General features: G+C 54.2%; 7 protein-coding genes across 7 annotated transcripts; 4 read left to right on the top strand and 3 right to left on the bottom strand.

Annotated features, from left to right (window-relative positions):
• Positions 1-482: 482 nt before the first annotated feature.
• On the top strand, positions 483-881 carry RHO25_000090 (uncharacterized protein; the record flags this gene model as incomplete). Its single annotated transcript, XM_023592720.2, has 1 exon — positions 483-881. One exon carries the CDS (start codon positions 483-485, stop codon positions 879-881), a length of 399 nt encoding a protein of 132 aa, XP_023459297.2.
• Positions 882-1107: 226 nt separating this feature from the next.
• RHO25_000089 (uncharacterized protein) lies at positions 1108-2178 on the bottom strand (the record flags this gene model as incomplete). Its single annotated transcript, XM_023592719.2, has 4 exons — positions 1108-1160; positions 1249-1720; positions 1782-1819; positions 1881-2178. The coding sequence occupies 4 exons, from the start codon at positions 2176-2178 to the stop codon at positions 1108-1110; spliced, it is 861 nt and encodes a 286-aa protein (XP_023459304.1).
• An 822-nt stretch (positions 2179-3000) lies between these two features.
• RHO25_000088 (uncharacterized protein) lies at positions 3001-5134 on the bottom strand (the record flags this gene model as incomplete). The annotated part of the gene is made up of 2 exons (XM_023592718.2): positions 3001-4420; positions 4473-5134. 2 exons carry the CDS (start codon positions 5132-5134, stop codon positions 3001-3003), a joined length of 2082 nt encoding a protein of 693 aa, XP_023459305.1.
• A 1109-nt stretch (positions 5135-6243) lies between these two features.
• Positions 6244-7702, top strand: DPH1 (Diphthamide biosynthesis protein 1; the record flags this gene model as incomplete). Its single annotated transcript, XM_023592717.1, has 2 exons — positions 6244-6433; positions 6486-7702. 2 exons carry the CDS (start codon positions 6244-6246, stop codon positions 7700-7702), a joined length of 1407 nt encoding a protein of 468 aa, XP_023459302.1.
• Positions 7703-8050: 348 nt separating this feature from the next.
• RHO25_000086 (uncharacterized protein) lies at positions 8051-10696 on the top strand (the record flags this gene model as incomplete). The annotated part of the gene is made up of 1 exon (XM_023592716.1): positions 8051-10696. One exon carries the CDS (start codon positions 8051-8053, stop codon positions 10694-10696), a length of 2646 nt encoding a protein of 881 aa, XP_023459303.1.
• Positions 10697-10904: 208 nt separating this feature from the next.
• RHO25_000085 (uncharacterized protein) lies at positions 10905-11498 on the bottom strand (the record flags this gene model as incomplete). The annotated part of the gene is made up of 1 exon (XM_023592715.1): positions 10905-11498. One exon carries the CDS (start codon positions 11496-11498, stop codon positions 10905-10907), a length of 594 nt encoding a protein of 197 aa, XP_023459300.1.
• A 1077-nt stretch (positions 11499-12575) lies between these two features.
• RPS8A (ribosomal protein S8A) lies at positions 12576-13301 on the top strand (the record flags this gene model as incomplete). The annotated part of the gene is made up of 3 exons (XM_065601979.1): positions 12576-12580; positions 12642-12710; positions 12773-13301. 3 exons carry the CDS (start codon positions 12576-12578, stop codon positions 13299-13301), a joined length of 603 nt encoding a protein of 200 aa, XP_065458051.1.
• Positions 13302-13402: the final 101 nt, after the last annotated feature.

Raw genomic sequence — 13402 nt, 5'->3', positions numbered from 1 at the left:
TCGTGCGGTATCTCCACTCGCAACGAGTACTTATGCTGGATTCACCACCAAGTCGATATATGTGACAGTCTCTAGAAGAGCGAGACCTCTCAAGCTAGCGCAGGTACCTCAGTGAACACGTCAGAGCTGCGCCGATTCTTGCACGACCTCGACCACTGCTTTGGCCGTTGCCGTTCAGCATGCTGGCCCGGAGGGTATTCCAGCCAGTCAGAGCTCCTTTTCGTCCTCCTACAGGTGCCGGACGGCTGCTCTAGCAGCGCCGTCCAGCTGACTGGTACCACCTGCGAGGTCAGATGAGAAGCTGGGCAGGATCCACTACTGCCCACGACCCGATGAGCTGGCGGATGGAATCATGTACCTTCAGAATAGCTCCGCTCTTGGACTTTAGGATCTGCCAGATTGAAGATTATCACGGACTATCATCGCACAACCGTAACGCAGAGCGCACCAGGCCCAATCCAGCAACTACAATGTCTACAACCATGGCGTCGAGCTCCACCGCTTCTTCCACAGCCGTGGCTAGCGATAGCTCCCGAGCGCAAGAAGAAGCTCGTGCAGCAGTCGTCGCATCGCTTGAATCTGCTGGCTCAAACTACGACAGCCAATTTCAGCGTCGAGCAGCCGATATCCACGCCAACGCCACTGCTATTGCCAAGCAAGAAGCAGAATTAAAGAAGCAGACTGCTGCGCTTGCCAAAGAAAGCGCCAAGTGGCAAAAAGACCTCGACAAGACCACCAAAGGCCTCAACGAATTCGGCGATTTGCAGAATTGGGCTGAGATGATGGAACGCGACTTTTTGGTTTTGGAGGAAACTCTACGACTCGTTGAAGGCGAAGCAGAGCAAGAATCTGCCAGTGGCGGAAGCACCTGGAGACTGTAGAGGAGCAGCTGAGGTTACGCGTTCTTGAGGCTCGGAGATAGTCGTTCGAGACTGGGTTCCAGGGACATGCTTGCTAATGAGTGAGGCTGAAAAGAGAGACTTTATCCAGTGCACAGGACGGCAATGGAGCTTGGCATATTGGTTTTGAACCCAAAGCTGGTGAATGAAATCAAAGAACTTCCTGAATTCATCAGATCTTTTGAACACCACCACCACCGTTCCTCTCTCAAGTAATCATATACCCCCCATCGACAGGCAAATTCACCCCCGTAACCCAAGCTAATCGAATTCAGTCAGAGCCAAAAAGTCCAAACCAAAAATTGAATAGAAGTAACGAGGGAATACGAAAACACAAAAAAAAACTCACCACAATCATCACTCGCAAGAAACAGCACCGCTTTCGCCACATCTTCCACTCTCCCCATCCCACCAAACGGATGCGCCTTATCAATCGCCTCCTTTTTAATCGGACTGTTCTGCAAATTCTGCGTCATAGCCGTTTTTAAGAATCCAGGACAAATCGAATTCACATGGATTTTATGTGGTGCGTAATCTAATGCGATTTGTTTTGTTAGTTGGGCTACGGCGCCTTTGGAGGCGCAGTAGGCTGGGGTGTTGTGGTAGGCTACTAGGGCTTGGATGGAGGCGGTGTTGATTATCCAGCCAAGGGAGGTGGTATTAGGGAGGGGTTGTTGGGAGAGCATTTGTGTTAGGACGTATTTTGAGCCGAGGAAGATGGATTTGACGTTGATGAGCATTGTTAGGTCCCAGTCGGATTCGGGGAGGAGGTGGATTGGGAGGGGGGTTGGGTGGGTTGATTCGACTGAGATGCCGGCGTTCTGTTTGAATGGCGATTGTTAGTGAGAGGAATTGGGCTGTAGGTCGGCTGAGAAGGCTCACGTTGCATATGATATCGATGCGGCCGTATTTCTTGACGCCTAGGAGAACGATTCATCAGAGAACGTGTTGAGTTCTGGTGCCGTGGAATGCAAATCTCACATTGAGTCACCATATGTTCTACCTCTTCAGCCTTAGTCATATTTGCATGAACGAAGACCGCCCTCTCTTCACCATGCAATCGATGCAATTCCTGGAGTGTCGTCTCTCCATCAGTACGATTGTTGAAGTCGTCCGCTTTTCCGGTAGCAGCATTGGTCTTGTTGCGCGGATTCTCATAGAGGTCGACGCAGCAGATTTTGGCCCCTTCCGCAGCGAGTTGAAGTGCGATTGCACGGCCTAGGCCAGATGATGCACCTGTCACTATCGCTACACGATTCAATAGACGACCGGAAGACATGATGGTGGTTGGTTAGGTAGCTTCAAGGTTGATCGCTGGAGCGAGAAGTGAAGCGTTGTGGAGGAGAAGCTCGAGCTCAAGCTTGCCTGCTCTGCTATTCGAAGGATGCACGAAGTAGAAGCTGCATGACCTGTGTAGCGGGCGAGAACCACGCAATTCGACGTCGCAGCGCTCAGTCCTGAAATGGCGCGTCGTCCTTCCGCTGAGACTTGTTGGATTACCTCGCGTGGACATAGACCATCGACGTGCACATGAAATGGAAGATCATGCATTTCTCCGTGATGCAGCTACCCGGCTTTGACCACATTCTACGAGCCAAGTACAGTATCTTCGTCCATCATCTGATCCTTCATTATGTGCATTCAGATCCCTCGTACGATTCCATTTCCCTTCAACTGTGATGAATCCAAGAATCTAGTATAAAGGCTCCCGTGTGAAAATGCTCATTGCTGTGGACATGTTCCTCATTTTCATGCCCTCCCTGATCCCAAGTCCCTGCTTGCCAAACGCCTCGAGCCCTCTCATGCCATGCATCAAAAATCCGAAATTCTTTTTGAAAGCGCCTTCGCCGAATGATATCCACAATGAAGCAACCAAAGATGCATAATCGTACAGTCAACACCAGGATGCGGCGGTACGTGTCCCGAGCAGGCCCTTCGGACATTCCAAAGCGGTCTGCTGTTGCCGAGGTGCTGCTCCAGGAAAGAAGATTACAATGCCGCTGATAGATGCAATGCAATGCAAGTTAGTAATGTTGCGCTCCAGTCATTAGTCTCTCCAGGCCGTGGTCGCGTAATTCTGAGCTCACGTCATGAGATTCCCTCAGCTCCAAAGCCATTTACTCCTCCATTGTGCCGAACTTGACTCGTGAGACCGTTTAGGTTTCTTCTCTTTTGGTTTGCTAGTCTCTGCCTTGCAGCCGTGCATGAAGGAGTTCTTTGGGAAATCGTAGTCGGCCTGCTCCCAATGCGTGATGTTGATGTTGACATATGGTTCCGGATGGTTTTTGATGTACTCCGTGGTCGGATACCCAACAGGATCGCAAGTCATCTCATCGCCTTCGTTCTGATAGATGCGAATGTAGTCAATTCTCATCGTGGCAGGGAACAATTTGGCCAGACCAGTAAGATTGACGGCGGAGAAACTGTTACTCATTCCAAAGTTCGCGATGATTGTCATGGGCTCCTCTGGGATCACTCTTTGGCCAATATTGCCATTAGGCCCAACGGAATTGCCTTCGATCTTCCATGTGGGCTCATCGCCCACATACCAGGTGATATATCCATCTGCGCCAGGCTCGTATTCGAATGCATAGATTTGGTATGCATTTCCATCGTACCATTTATTGTTCAGCGCAGTAAGAGCCGAGATGGCCTCTTGATATGGTCCTCCTTGGTACGCGTTCGCTTCGGTGATGCGATAGTCGTAGATCTCCATCCAATCCGACTGGGGCTGATAGAACAGGTCAAATGGCGCCACTTGGAAAGATTGAGAAGCAGCACCGATGGCAGCTCCTGCTGGAGGATCCAAGTACTCAACAGATGCTTCGATGGCATCGATCTCTGGAGCACTTCGACTCCTGCCGGGAGAGGGATGGTCTTCGCCGCTGCAAGTGCACGCGGGCAACCTCATTCCAGGAAGGTAATTAAGCCCATCTGGATCGGATTGATTTGGGGTAATGCCCACATCGCATTCATCGTGATAGCTGTATGGCCACATCCCGTCTGTTGTTGCAGCGTAACCGGGCCTGCCCAAGTTTCCCATGGCCCAGAAACCTGGCCAAAACCCGATCGTATCGCCGCGTCCTGGCAGAGATATGGAAGCTTCCAAATAACCACCTTTGAAGCAGAGTTTGTTCCACGACTGCAACATGCCCGATCGATAGTTCAGGTTGTGATTTTGGAAAGCGTCGAACTTGAGGTTGAGTGTGCCATTTCCGGTGGTCACAGCGTCGGGATCGTACCATTCGAGGTCCATGGTCACACCGTACCAAAAGTCCATGGCTTGGAAGTACGGGTCGTCTTCGTCGTAGAATGTGCGGCCGTTGTCATTGAATTCGTCACTAAAGACGAGTTGCTGCTCCTTGCCGTTATCACCTTTGCGAGTCTTCGCACTTTCTGGGGTGTCCGGATCTATGAGACCCCTCCGCACGTTTTTCAGATAAGGCTCCTTGTCTGAGATACACAGCGGGTCTTTGGAGCATGAGGTCCCCTGCGGTTCCAGCTTGCTCTGTACGAATGTCCTAGACGATGTTAGCGACAGCACATGCTCGGAGCTGTAAAAGAGATGCGCACAAAATTGGATATCCGATGAACAGGATCAATATCCCAATGGTGATTAATGCCAGCCCGCCCAAGTTGACGGCACCTCTTCTGTGAAGCAAGTCGGAGCACCTGAGCCTGTCATCCTTATCGTTTGGGTCTGGATTGTGCAAATAATCGTCCTTTTCCACGTCCTCGGGGAACAGTAACAGCCCGGCCCCCGGGAGGATGTTGAACTTTTCGCTCACGGTCTGAGTATTCACCCCCTCATCACTACCTGCTCTGCTCGGTGCTCTCGAGTCATCGAAAGGCGAGATGAAAGGCCCTCCATATCTGCTATCTCGACTCCCAGCGCTCTCCGAAGACCACGATGTTCTCCTACTATTGAAGCCACTCTCTGAGGGCGATCGCATAGGGCTGTCATCATCTCGAAATCGTCGTGTCTTGCTCTTGCGCGGGGGTAGCAATAGTTCTGCCGACTCCGCTGGAGCAGCGGAGGAATACAAGGAGTTTCCGCTCACGGCATTTCGCAATGACTGCGCGGTGCCAGACCGGCCAGGCTGTGTGAGTGATCGCGATGAAGGTTGCCGTGTGGCAAGGTGTGGACGTGAGTCTGCGCCTACGTCTGTGTTGATATGGAGGATGTCGCCGGCGCCCGAGTTCAGCCTGATCTGCGGCGGGTTGTGCCTGTCCATGGCCGACAGGGTGCGAGCGGCTGGACCAGGCCTGGGTAAGAGCGATTTGCACTAGGGGCCTCGAAGCGCAGTTTTATGTCGACCGCATGTGTTGTCCGATACAATATGGTGAGTGCGATTGCGATACAGTGAAGAAGGCCTGTTAGAATAGCGGACCAGACCAGGAAAGGCAGCGAGATCGTGTGTGAAGCAGGGCCAGAGGTCGCGTGGACGGCGGGGATTGACGCGTGTGGTATGCGGTCGTTTGGTGGCGAGGACGGCGGAAGCGCAGCAGCCACAGTCGCAGGTGTGAAGGAGAAGGACAGCGACGACGACGACAGCGAGCGACAACGAGCGACAACGAGCGAACTGGAGATGAAGACGGCGAAACGAGGTTGTGCGAGCTGTGGTTCTCGACAACGGCACAATTGACTTCACCCTGAATGGCGCGGAGCGCGATCCACCCAGACTCCACTCTCGCCATATTCTGCACTCAAATTCTGCTGCACGACGCGTACACAATACACCTCGTCTGCGCTCCGGCTGCAACGACGTCCTCCCGTGGCACCCTCCTGCGCTGCGTGTGCTGCACCGGCCTCGTGCCCACTCTGAAACCCGTCTCCACTCCATGTTGCTGCGCGCCGCCACGAGCCAGCCTCAGCCGGCGCTCTCTGCTGGATCGCCCACGGCGGCGACCAGGGGGCCAACGGCGGCTCCTCGCGACCCAGCGCATCCATGCTTCGAAATAGATTCGCCTCGCCTAGCTATGCCTCTCCGCCTGCCGCTGCGCTCGCAACCACGCCGTTTGCAGAGCCGTATCGCCCCGACTGCAGTGGCCGTGTGCGCGGCCTGCGTCTGACGCGGTGACAACAAGCATGCTCGCGCGAAATCGTTGCTATGCTATGCAGGAACACCCGAGCAGGATGCGTTAAGCATTGCGTGACTCCGGAGCTTAGCGAGCCGCTAGCCACGCTCGTCTCACACTCTAAAGTCTTTTTTCAGATGCCACGACCAGGCAAGATTTCTGCCGCCATTTCTTGTCCACGCACAGTGCAAGCGTCAGATCAGAACCTGGTCGCCATTGTTCACACAGACCTGCACTTACGCAAGGTCACTGCTACGCTGCCAACATGGAGTCTGATCGCGCGGCAGCCGATCTTGGCCCTGATGTATCTCTTACATCCTCTATCGACGGTGACATCGCCACACAGCCGAAACAGCCCAAGCGCCGCTTCATTGGCCGACGTGCGGCAGACGCCAAAGCCGCAGCGAAGGCAGAGGCCGGCAGTGGCTCGATCGAAGAAACAGGTGCCGTTCAAGGTACGCCACATCCTGCCTATACCAAGACCGTCCATCAAGCTGACGGGCATAGTTGCTGCCCGGCGACGGCCTGCTCGCGCATTGAACAATGTGCCAGATGACATCTTGTACGACAAGGACATCAACGCCGCTATTGCATTGTTGCCCAAGAACTACAATTTCGAGATCCACAAGACGATACATCGAATCAGGACATCTGGCGCGAAACAGATCGCACTGCAAATGCCAGAGGGGCTACTACTGTTCGCGACTACCATATCCGATATTATCACGCAGTTCTGTCCCGGCGTAAGTACGCTGATCATGGGCGACGTCACGTATGGTGCTTGCTGCATCGACGACTACACGGCTCGTGCCCTCGGCTGCGACATGCTTGTACACTATGCTCACTCTTGTTTGATTCCCGTCAACGTAACCAAGATCCAGACGCTGTATGTCTTCGTGGACATACAGATTGATGTCGAGCATCTGCTTGCCACTATTGAACGCAACTTCAAGTCTGGAAGCACGATTGCGATGGTAGGGACGATCCAATTCAACGCTACTCTTCACGGCACGTCGCAACAACTGCGCTCAGCGGGCTACAATCTCATTGTCCCTCAGATCATGCCGCTCTCCAAGGGCGAGATCCTCGGCTGTACATCCCCTCGGCTGACCAAGGAGCAAAGCGTGGATCTCATACTGTATCTTGGCGATGGTCGATTCCACTTGGAAAGCGCCATGATACACAATCCGTCCACCCCAGCGTATCGATACGATCCATACTCACGGCGGCTAACACACGAGACGTATGATCATGACACTCTTCTTGCAGACCGCTCCAAGGCACTATCTCAAGCACGAAAGGCAAAGAAATGGGGCTTGATACTGGGCAGTCTTGGACGACAAGGTAATCCTCATACCATGACTCTCATTGAGAACCATCTTCGCGAACAAGGGATTACATGGATAAATCTGCTTCTCAGCGAAATCTTTCCCGGCAAACTGGCTACGATGCCAGATGTCGAGTGTTGGGTCCAGGTTGCTTGTCCCAGGCTGAGCATCGATTGGGGCTATGCCTTCCCGCGCCCGCTGTTGACACCTTACGAGGCTCTCGTAGTGCTAGGCGCCCGAAAAGGGTGGGAGGGACAGATTGATGAAGTGACTGGCGAGAAGCAGGAGACTGTGTATCCCATGGATTTCTATGGCAAGAATGGCTTGGCGAGGGTGAAACCGGACGACCTCGCAGTGAAGCCGGTGGCGTCGAATAACTGCGTACAAGTTAGTTAATCCATGCAAAAACGAGGCGTGGTCGTCAGACAACATGCTGCATAAATTCCAATGCCCCTTTCTGCGCGAGTTCGTCATCCACTGCCACAATCCAGCGCGGCTCGGGAGAACGTGATCTGCGGCCGGCATTCTCACCTCGAAGCTGAGCCGCAAACACGGCGCCGTCGCCTTTGCATCACCCATCGCCGAAGCTGCCACGCGCCATGCTATCCTGCCATCGCCTTTGTTGCGTGTCGACCGAAATAATACTGCTGGGCGGCATCACCAAGTGAGCCCCCGAAGGATGCGCTCGCGTCGTCATCGCTATGGAAAGTTGAGCGAGCTGCGATCTAGAACGACCAACACACAATGCCGCCAGCGCCGCATGCGCAGTCGAACATCCGCGCCTACGTACAATGGAAAGAGCCGGCAGTGTACGCAGGAGAGCACATAGAATGCATCATCACGTTCAGAAACATAGCACGGCGTGCTGGCGCGGAGAAAGTCAACACTGGTGCAGGCAATGCCTTGGGCAATGGCGGACTGCATAGCAGAGTTCAGTCGATGGACCCGTCGAGGGTGCACAGTCGGCGGTCGTCACTGGCACAGATCAAACCTCCTCCCGTATCGCTGTCTAGGGCGCCGTCGGTGTCAGCGGCCAGCGCAAAGGGCACACAAGGCAGCAAGGGACACCGCCCTACACTATCCTTGAGCGTGGGCAATGCCTCTCCGAGACCCGGCAATGGTCTACTAGGTGCGACGCCCCAGACTGCAAACACGCCAACGAGTGCATCCAGACCAGACAAGGGCCATGGACGAAGTCTATCGATCATGTCGCTTGGGAGCGAGGCGATTAGTGAAGGGAGGATGCCCATTGCAAATGCTGGACCAGGGAAGAGGGCTGGGAAAGGACACGGTCGGAGCACTAGTTTGCAATACACATCGAGTTTGGGAGCGAACACCGCTGCACCTCTGGGCATGTTGTCACCACGGCAGCCATCGCCTTTGTATGAAGCCACGAGTCCTTCGGACGACAATGCCTCGCCAGGTCCTGCAGTGCCAATACGCCCGCCTCGACGACGACCGGGCACTGCATCTGCCGATACCACGCCTCGAATTCCCAGTAACTCCAGCTTGAAGAAGCAATCCAGCGCGGAAAGGCCAGATGCCGCTGCCTTCCAGAGCTTCAAGTTTCCGTTAGATCCTTCTGCGCAGGCTCCGTCACCCATTGAGCCCTCCGAGGCAGTACGCCCGAAAATCACGCGAAATCCTTCGACAATGCATTCTGGCCGAAGACAGCGATCGCCACAACCACAGGACAGTTGGTCCAGTACAATAGGCAACCTCAACCCCATCGCACGGGTGATGTCCGAGACGTCCCAGGATGGAACACCGAGAACGAGCAGCGAGTTCTATGCCATGAGCAACCACAGCGATGAGACCATGACTTCTGAGCTCCCACTTCAGCAGCAATTTGGACGTTTACTTCCCAAGTTCGCGCATTCACGACAACCTTCACGATCCCCGCAGAACCAGCCTGCCGTTCCGGAAACGCTAATGATGGCCTACGCGCAAACCGTAGGAAGATTCACAATCGATGGCAGTCTGGTCAATGCAGCACCTTTCGAGGAAGTGAAACGAAAGGGAGTGCAAAGCGGCGGCGGCGTTGTTGGTGTCGAGCGTTCGAAGCGATCTTCAGGCTTGTTCGGTGCTTTGAGCTGGGGGAGCATAGGAGAGTCTCTCGGTGGCTTGTTAGGTGGGGATGAGATGAGCTCGATGGCGCAGATGAAAGCCACAGTGGGCTCCAAGACGATTCCCCTACTTTCGACTCCCCAGAGCTTGCTGTTCGTGGACTTGAAGCTTGCGCCTGGCGAGAGCAAGAGCTATAGCTATCGCTTCGCCCTTCCACGTGGCCTGCCGCCGAGTCACAAGGGACGCGCAATGAAGGTCACCTATCATCTATCGCTCGGCGTTCAGCGACCGGAAGGCCAAGCCGTGAAGCACGTCGAGATACCATTCCGCGTGCTCGGCAGCTACGATTCGCGTGGCGACACGCTTGGGCACGACCTCATGTCGCCCTATATTTTATTGCAAGATGCTGCGAGGACGACAAGCGTCCCATCGGAGCCATCTCGGGCTGGTGCTGCGCCCAAATTTATGTCGGATCTCGTATCCAAGACAAAGAAGTCGCCCAAGCAGGGCCTAGAAGATTTTTTACGCTACACTGAAAGACTGCTGGACATGCCCATGGACTCGAACGGCGTCTTACTGTCGCCAACCTCACCCACGTCGCCCGGATCTATGCTCTCGCGAGAGAACAGCGTCGTTGATCTGGCACCGACGAATATCAAGGAAGCCATTGACTTCGCAATCCTCCGCGCCAATCGAGGCAATTCTGGGAGCTCGCGGGATAGAGAGTCGCAGAGTAATAACAGGTTCAATATTGCCCGGTCTGGACAACCAGTCGCCGTACTCACAATGCTTCGGCCTGCATACAGACTCGGAGAACTAGTGACTGGTACCATTGATTTTGCTGCTCCTTCAATGGCGATAAACATGCCCCACCGGGCTTCGACGTATTCTTTACTGATCGAGCTGGAATCTTGTGAAAGTGTGGACGCTTCACTTGCACTCCGAAGCAGCAGCTCGATCAGCCGAGTCACTCGGAAAGTCTACGCGGCAGTAAGAGAGTCATCGCTGTTTGCGAGGCAAATTGGATTCAGCCTTGCCATACCTTCCAGTGCGGCTCCAAGTTTTGAGACTACTGGAGTCAGTCTACATTGGCGGCTCCGGGTCGAATTCACCACACATAGACAGTCTCAAGGACTAGGAATTGAGGGCACGGGCGGTGATGGTGAATTGCTCGAACAGCTTGGGAGCGATGAGCGTGGGACCAGTTGGATCGCCAAGGAACGACTGCCAGCGGACACGTTTGAGATTGCTGTGCCATTGAAGGTGTATGGTGCAGTCGGGGTGGACGGCATCAGTCACGAGAGCGAAGCATTGTTTGTGTAGACATGGACCATGAAATAAATCAAGTAGCTCACAGTATGCACGACAGAACACCTGGTGCTGAACTAGTTGTGCATGTCAGGAATTCATAAGTAAGCGCAATGAATTCACAAACCTTATTAGGATAATTGCGACAGCCTATGGTTGCCGTATTCAAGAACACAATCCTCTTTCCCTCCTTGCCTCCCGCCTTGCCTTCACAGAGCACCACTCAGCCCACCACCAGCTTCTGCACCTTTTTGGCATCCTTGCCAGTCTCTTTGCCAGTCTCCTTGCCAGTCTCCTTCCCGATCTCCTTGCCCTTGTTGCCATCAACCTTCTTCTGAGAAACCATACTCGTCCCAGGACAAGGCCTAGCAGGCGACTCCGTCCCATACCTCTGCGTCCAACCCTGCCGATCAAAGCACTTAAGCGCCAATTTCGGTGCTTCACAATCCGGAAACATCTCCACATCATTCGCCACATAAATATCCTTCGCATCAAGCGTACAACCACAATCTCCGCTCCACACCGACGCTTGAGTACAGCGATCGGGACAGCGAGCGGAGCGAACGAGATGAGCGGATTGAAGTTCGACGTTGGCGACGTTTTGCCAGAAACAGGTGCCGAAGTGGTTGATTGCGGAGTTGCGGGCGCTGGCGCAGAGGTTGTAGCATTGGGTTTGGAGGAGGGCGAGGCTGGGGGCTACGAGGTCGTCGTAGCGGGCGGAGAAGACCATGGGGGCGCAGAGGTGGTCGTCTTGGGCTAGCGATGGGGCGGTGAGGAGGGTTAGGGCGGAGAGAATGGTGGTGGCGAGGAATTTCATTTTGAATGGAATGGTTGTTTGGCGCTTGGTGGTTTTGCTGGATGAGTGAAGTAGTTCTTTTGTGTTGGAATGTCGTCTCTTTATGTACTTTCTGTGGCGAGAATCTCATGCACCCTTCCTCACTTGCTGCCGCTGCTCTGTGAACGGGGACGATGGTTCAAACTGACTCGGATTGTGTCTGGGAATTATTTTCTTGCGAGTCTGTGCATTTCTTCTGCTTACCCTTCATTTCCAAGAGTATGGATGGCATCGTAATATGTTCCGCTGGTGCACGTGGCTGGAAGCTAACGTAGACTGCAGAACTGAATGACATAGAATCAAGGTCATGACTGAGAATGTCGGGTAGAAGTGTGGGCGTAGAGTAGAAAGTGGAACAGGTCCACTACCAAATCACAGTGCAACAGTGGATTGTCCGTAAATGTGTGCATTCGGGCGACGAAGTGGTCTTGCCAAATGTGCTTAAGAGAGAATACGGTCCAAATTTTGGAGCACCTCCAGGGGCGCGCCCGTCTTTGATCTCAGCGGAGGATTGGTCGAGAGTGGAATAACGTCTCGAAGATGTCTATACTCGTGTCCTCGTAATGTAGACCGCCATGAACCCGTCTAGGCCTGACTAGGATCGCGGAGAAGCATGACGTTCTGTTCAGCAGCGCGACGTTCTGTTCAGCAGCGCGAGGATCCCGAAAGGTCAGAGCCATTATGAAATGATAAGATAGACTGCGCGCCGATCAGTCGCATGCTCTTCTGAGAACACGATATGTGATGGCAACAGAGAGTTGAATTGAGAACAAGATGTGTGGTGGTGGCAGAACCGAGTAGGCAGGGATCGCCACGAGTCTAGGGCTCTCGGCTCCGGCCGGACCCACATTCTTGGCACACTCGCTTTTCGTTTCTGGCTGTCTGGAAAGCTGCAACGCCGACACTTCAGGCTCGCAGTTGTAGCACGACCATCCACCCAGCGCCCGTGAAGAGACCGCCAATTTGTACGTCTACCCACGCTCAGCATTGACTGGAGCAGTATTGTGTAGCAGGCACCGACTAACAGCGATCCGACAGACTTCTTCACAAACCGCCAACATGGGGTATCGTCCATACCATTCCAATACCCTCAGTCGCACGCGACACTCGCTGACATGTTCGCAGTATCTCTCGTGACTCCCGTCACAAGCGCAGCGCCTCTGGTGCTAAGCGCGCATACTATCGCAAGAAGAGGTATGCATAACCCGATTGTCTCTCCACCCATATCAGAACAATTTTCTGATATGTGAGAACAGAGCTTTCGAGAAGGGTCGTCAACCCGCCAACACCCGTATCGGAGCCAAGCGCGTCCACCTCGTCCGCACCCGTGGCGGCAACCGCAAGTTCCGTGGTCTCCGCCTCGATTCCGGCAACTTCTCCTGGGGCAGCGAGGGCATCTCTCGCAAGGTCCGTGTGATTGCCGTGGCATACCACCCTTCGAACAACGAGTTGGTCCGCACCAACACCCTCACCAAGTCCGCCGTTGTCCAGGTCGACGCTGCGCCTTTCCGTCAGTGGTACGAGGCCCACTACGGCCAGCCACTTGGTCGCAGACGCCAGGCTAAGGCTGAGGCTGAGGAGGTCAAGAAGAGCAAGAGCGTTGAGACCAAGCAGGCTGCGCGCCACAAGGCTGCTGGCAAGGTTGAGGCCGCCATCGAGCGTCAATTCGAGGCCGGTCGTCTCTACGCCGTTGTTGCCAGCCGTCCAGGCCAGAGCGGCCGTGTCGATGGTTACATCTTGGAGGGCGAGGAGCTTGCTTTCTACCAGCGTGCCATCAGGAAGTAGAGGTAGATTCGGGAGAAGAAAAAGGGCTGCGCTTAACCAGACTTCTGTGTGGCGTTATGGGCATGGCTGGGCTTCGCTGCATTTCAGCACGGATGGGCAAA

The sequence above is a fragment of the Cercospora beticola genome, chromosome 1 (genome assembly GCF_033473495.1).
Source record: "Cercospora beticola chromosome 1, complete sequence".
In the NCBI taxonomy this organism is placed as follows: Eukaryota; Fungi; Ascomycota; class Dothideomycetes; order Mycosphaerellales; family Mycosphaerellaceae; genus Cercospora; species Cercospora beticola.
The sequence above is the reverse complement of the archived record's forward strand: the minus strand, read 5'-3'. Positions and strand labels throughout refer to the sequence as shown.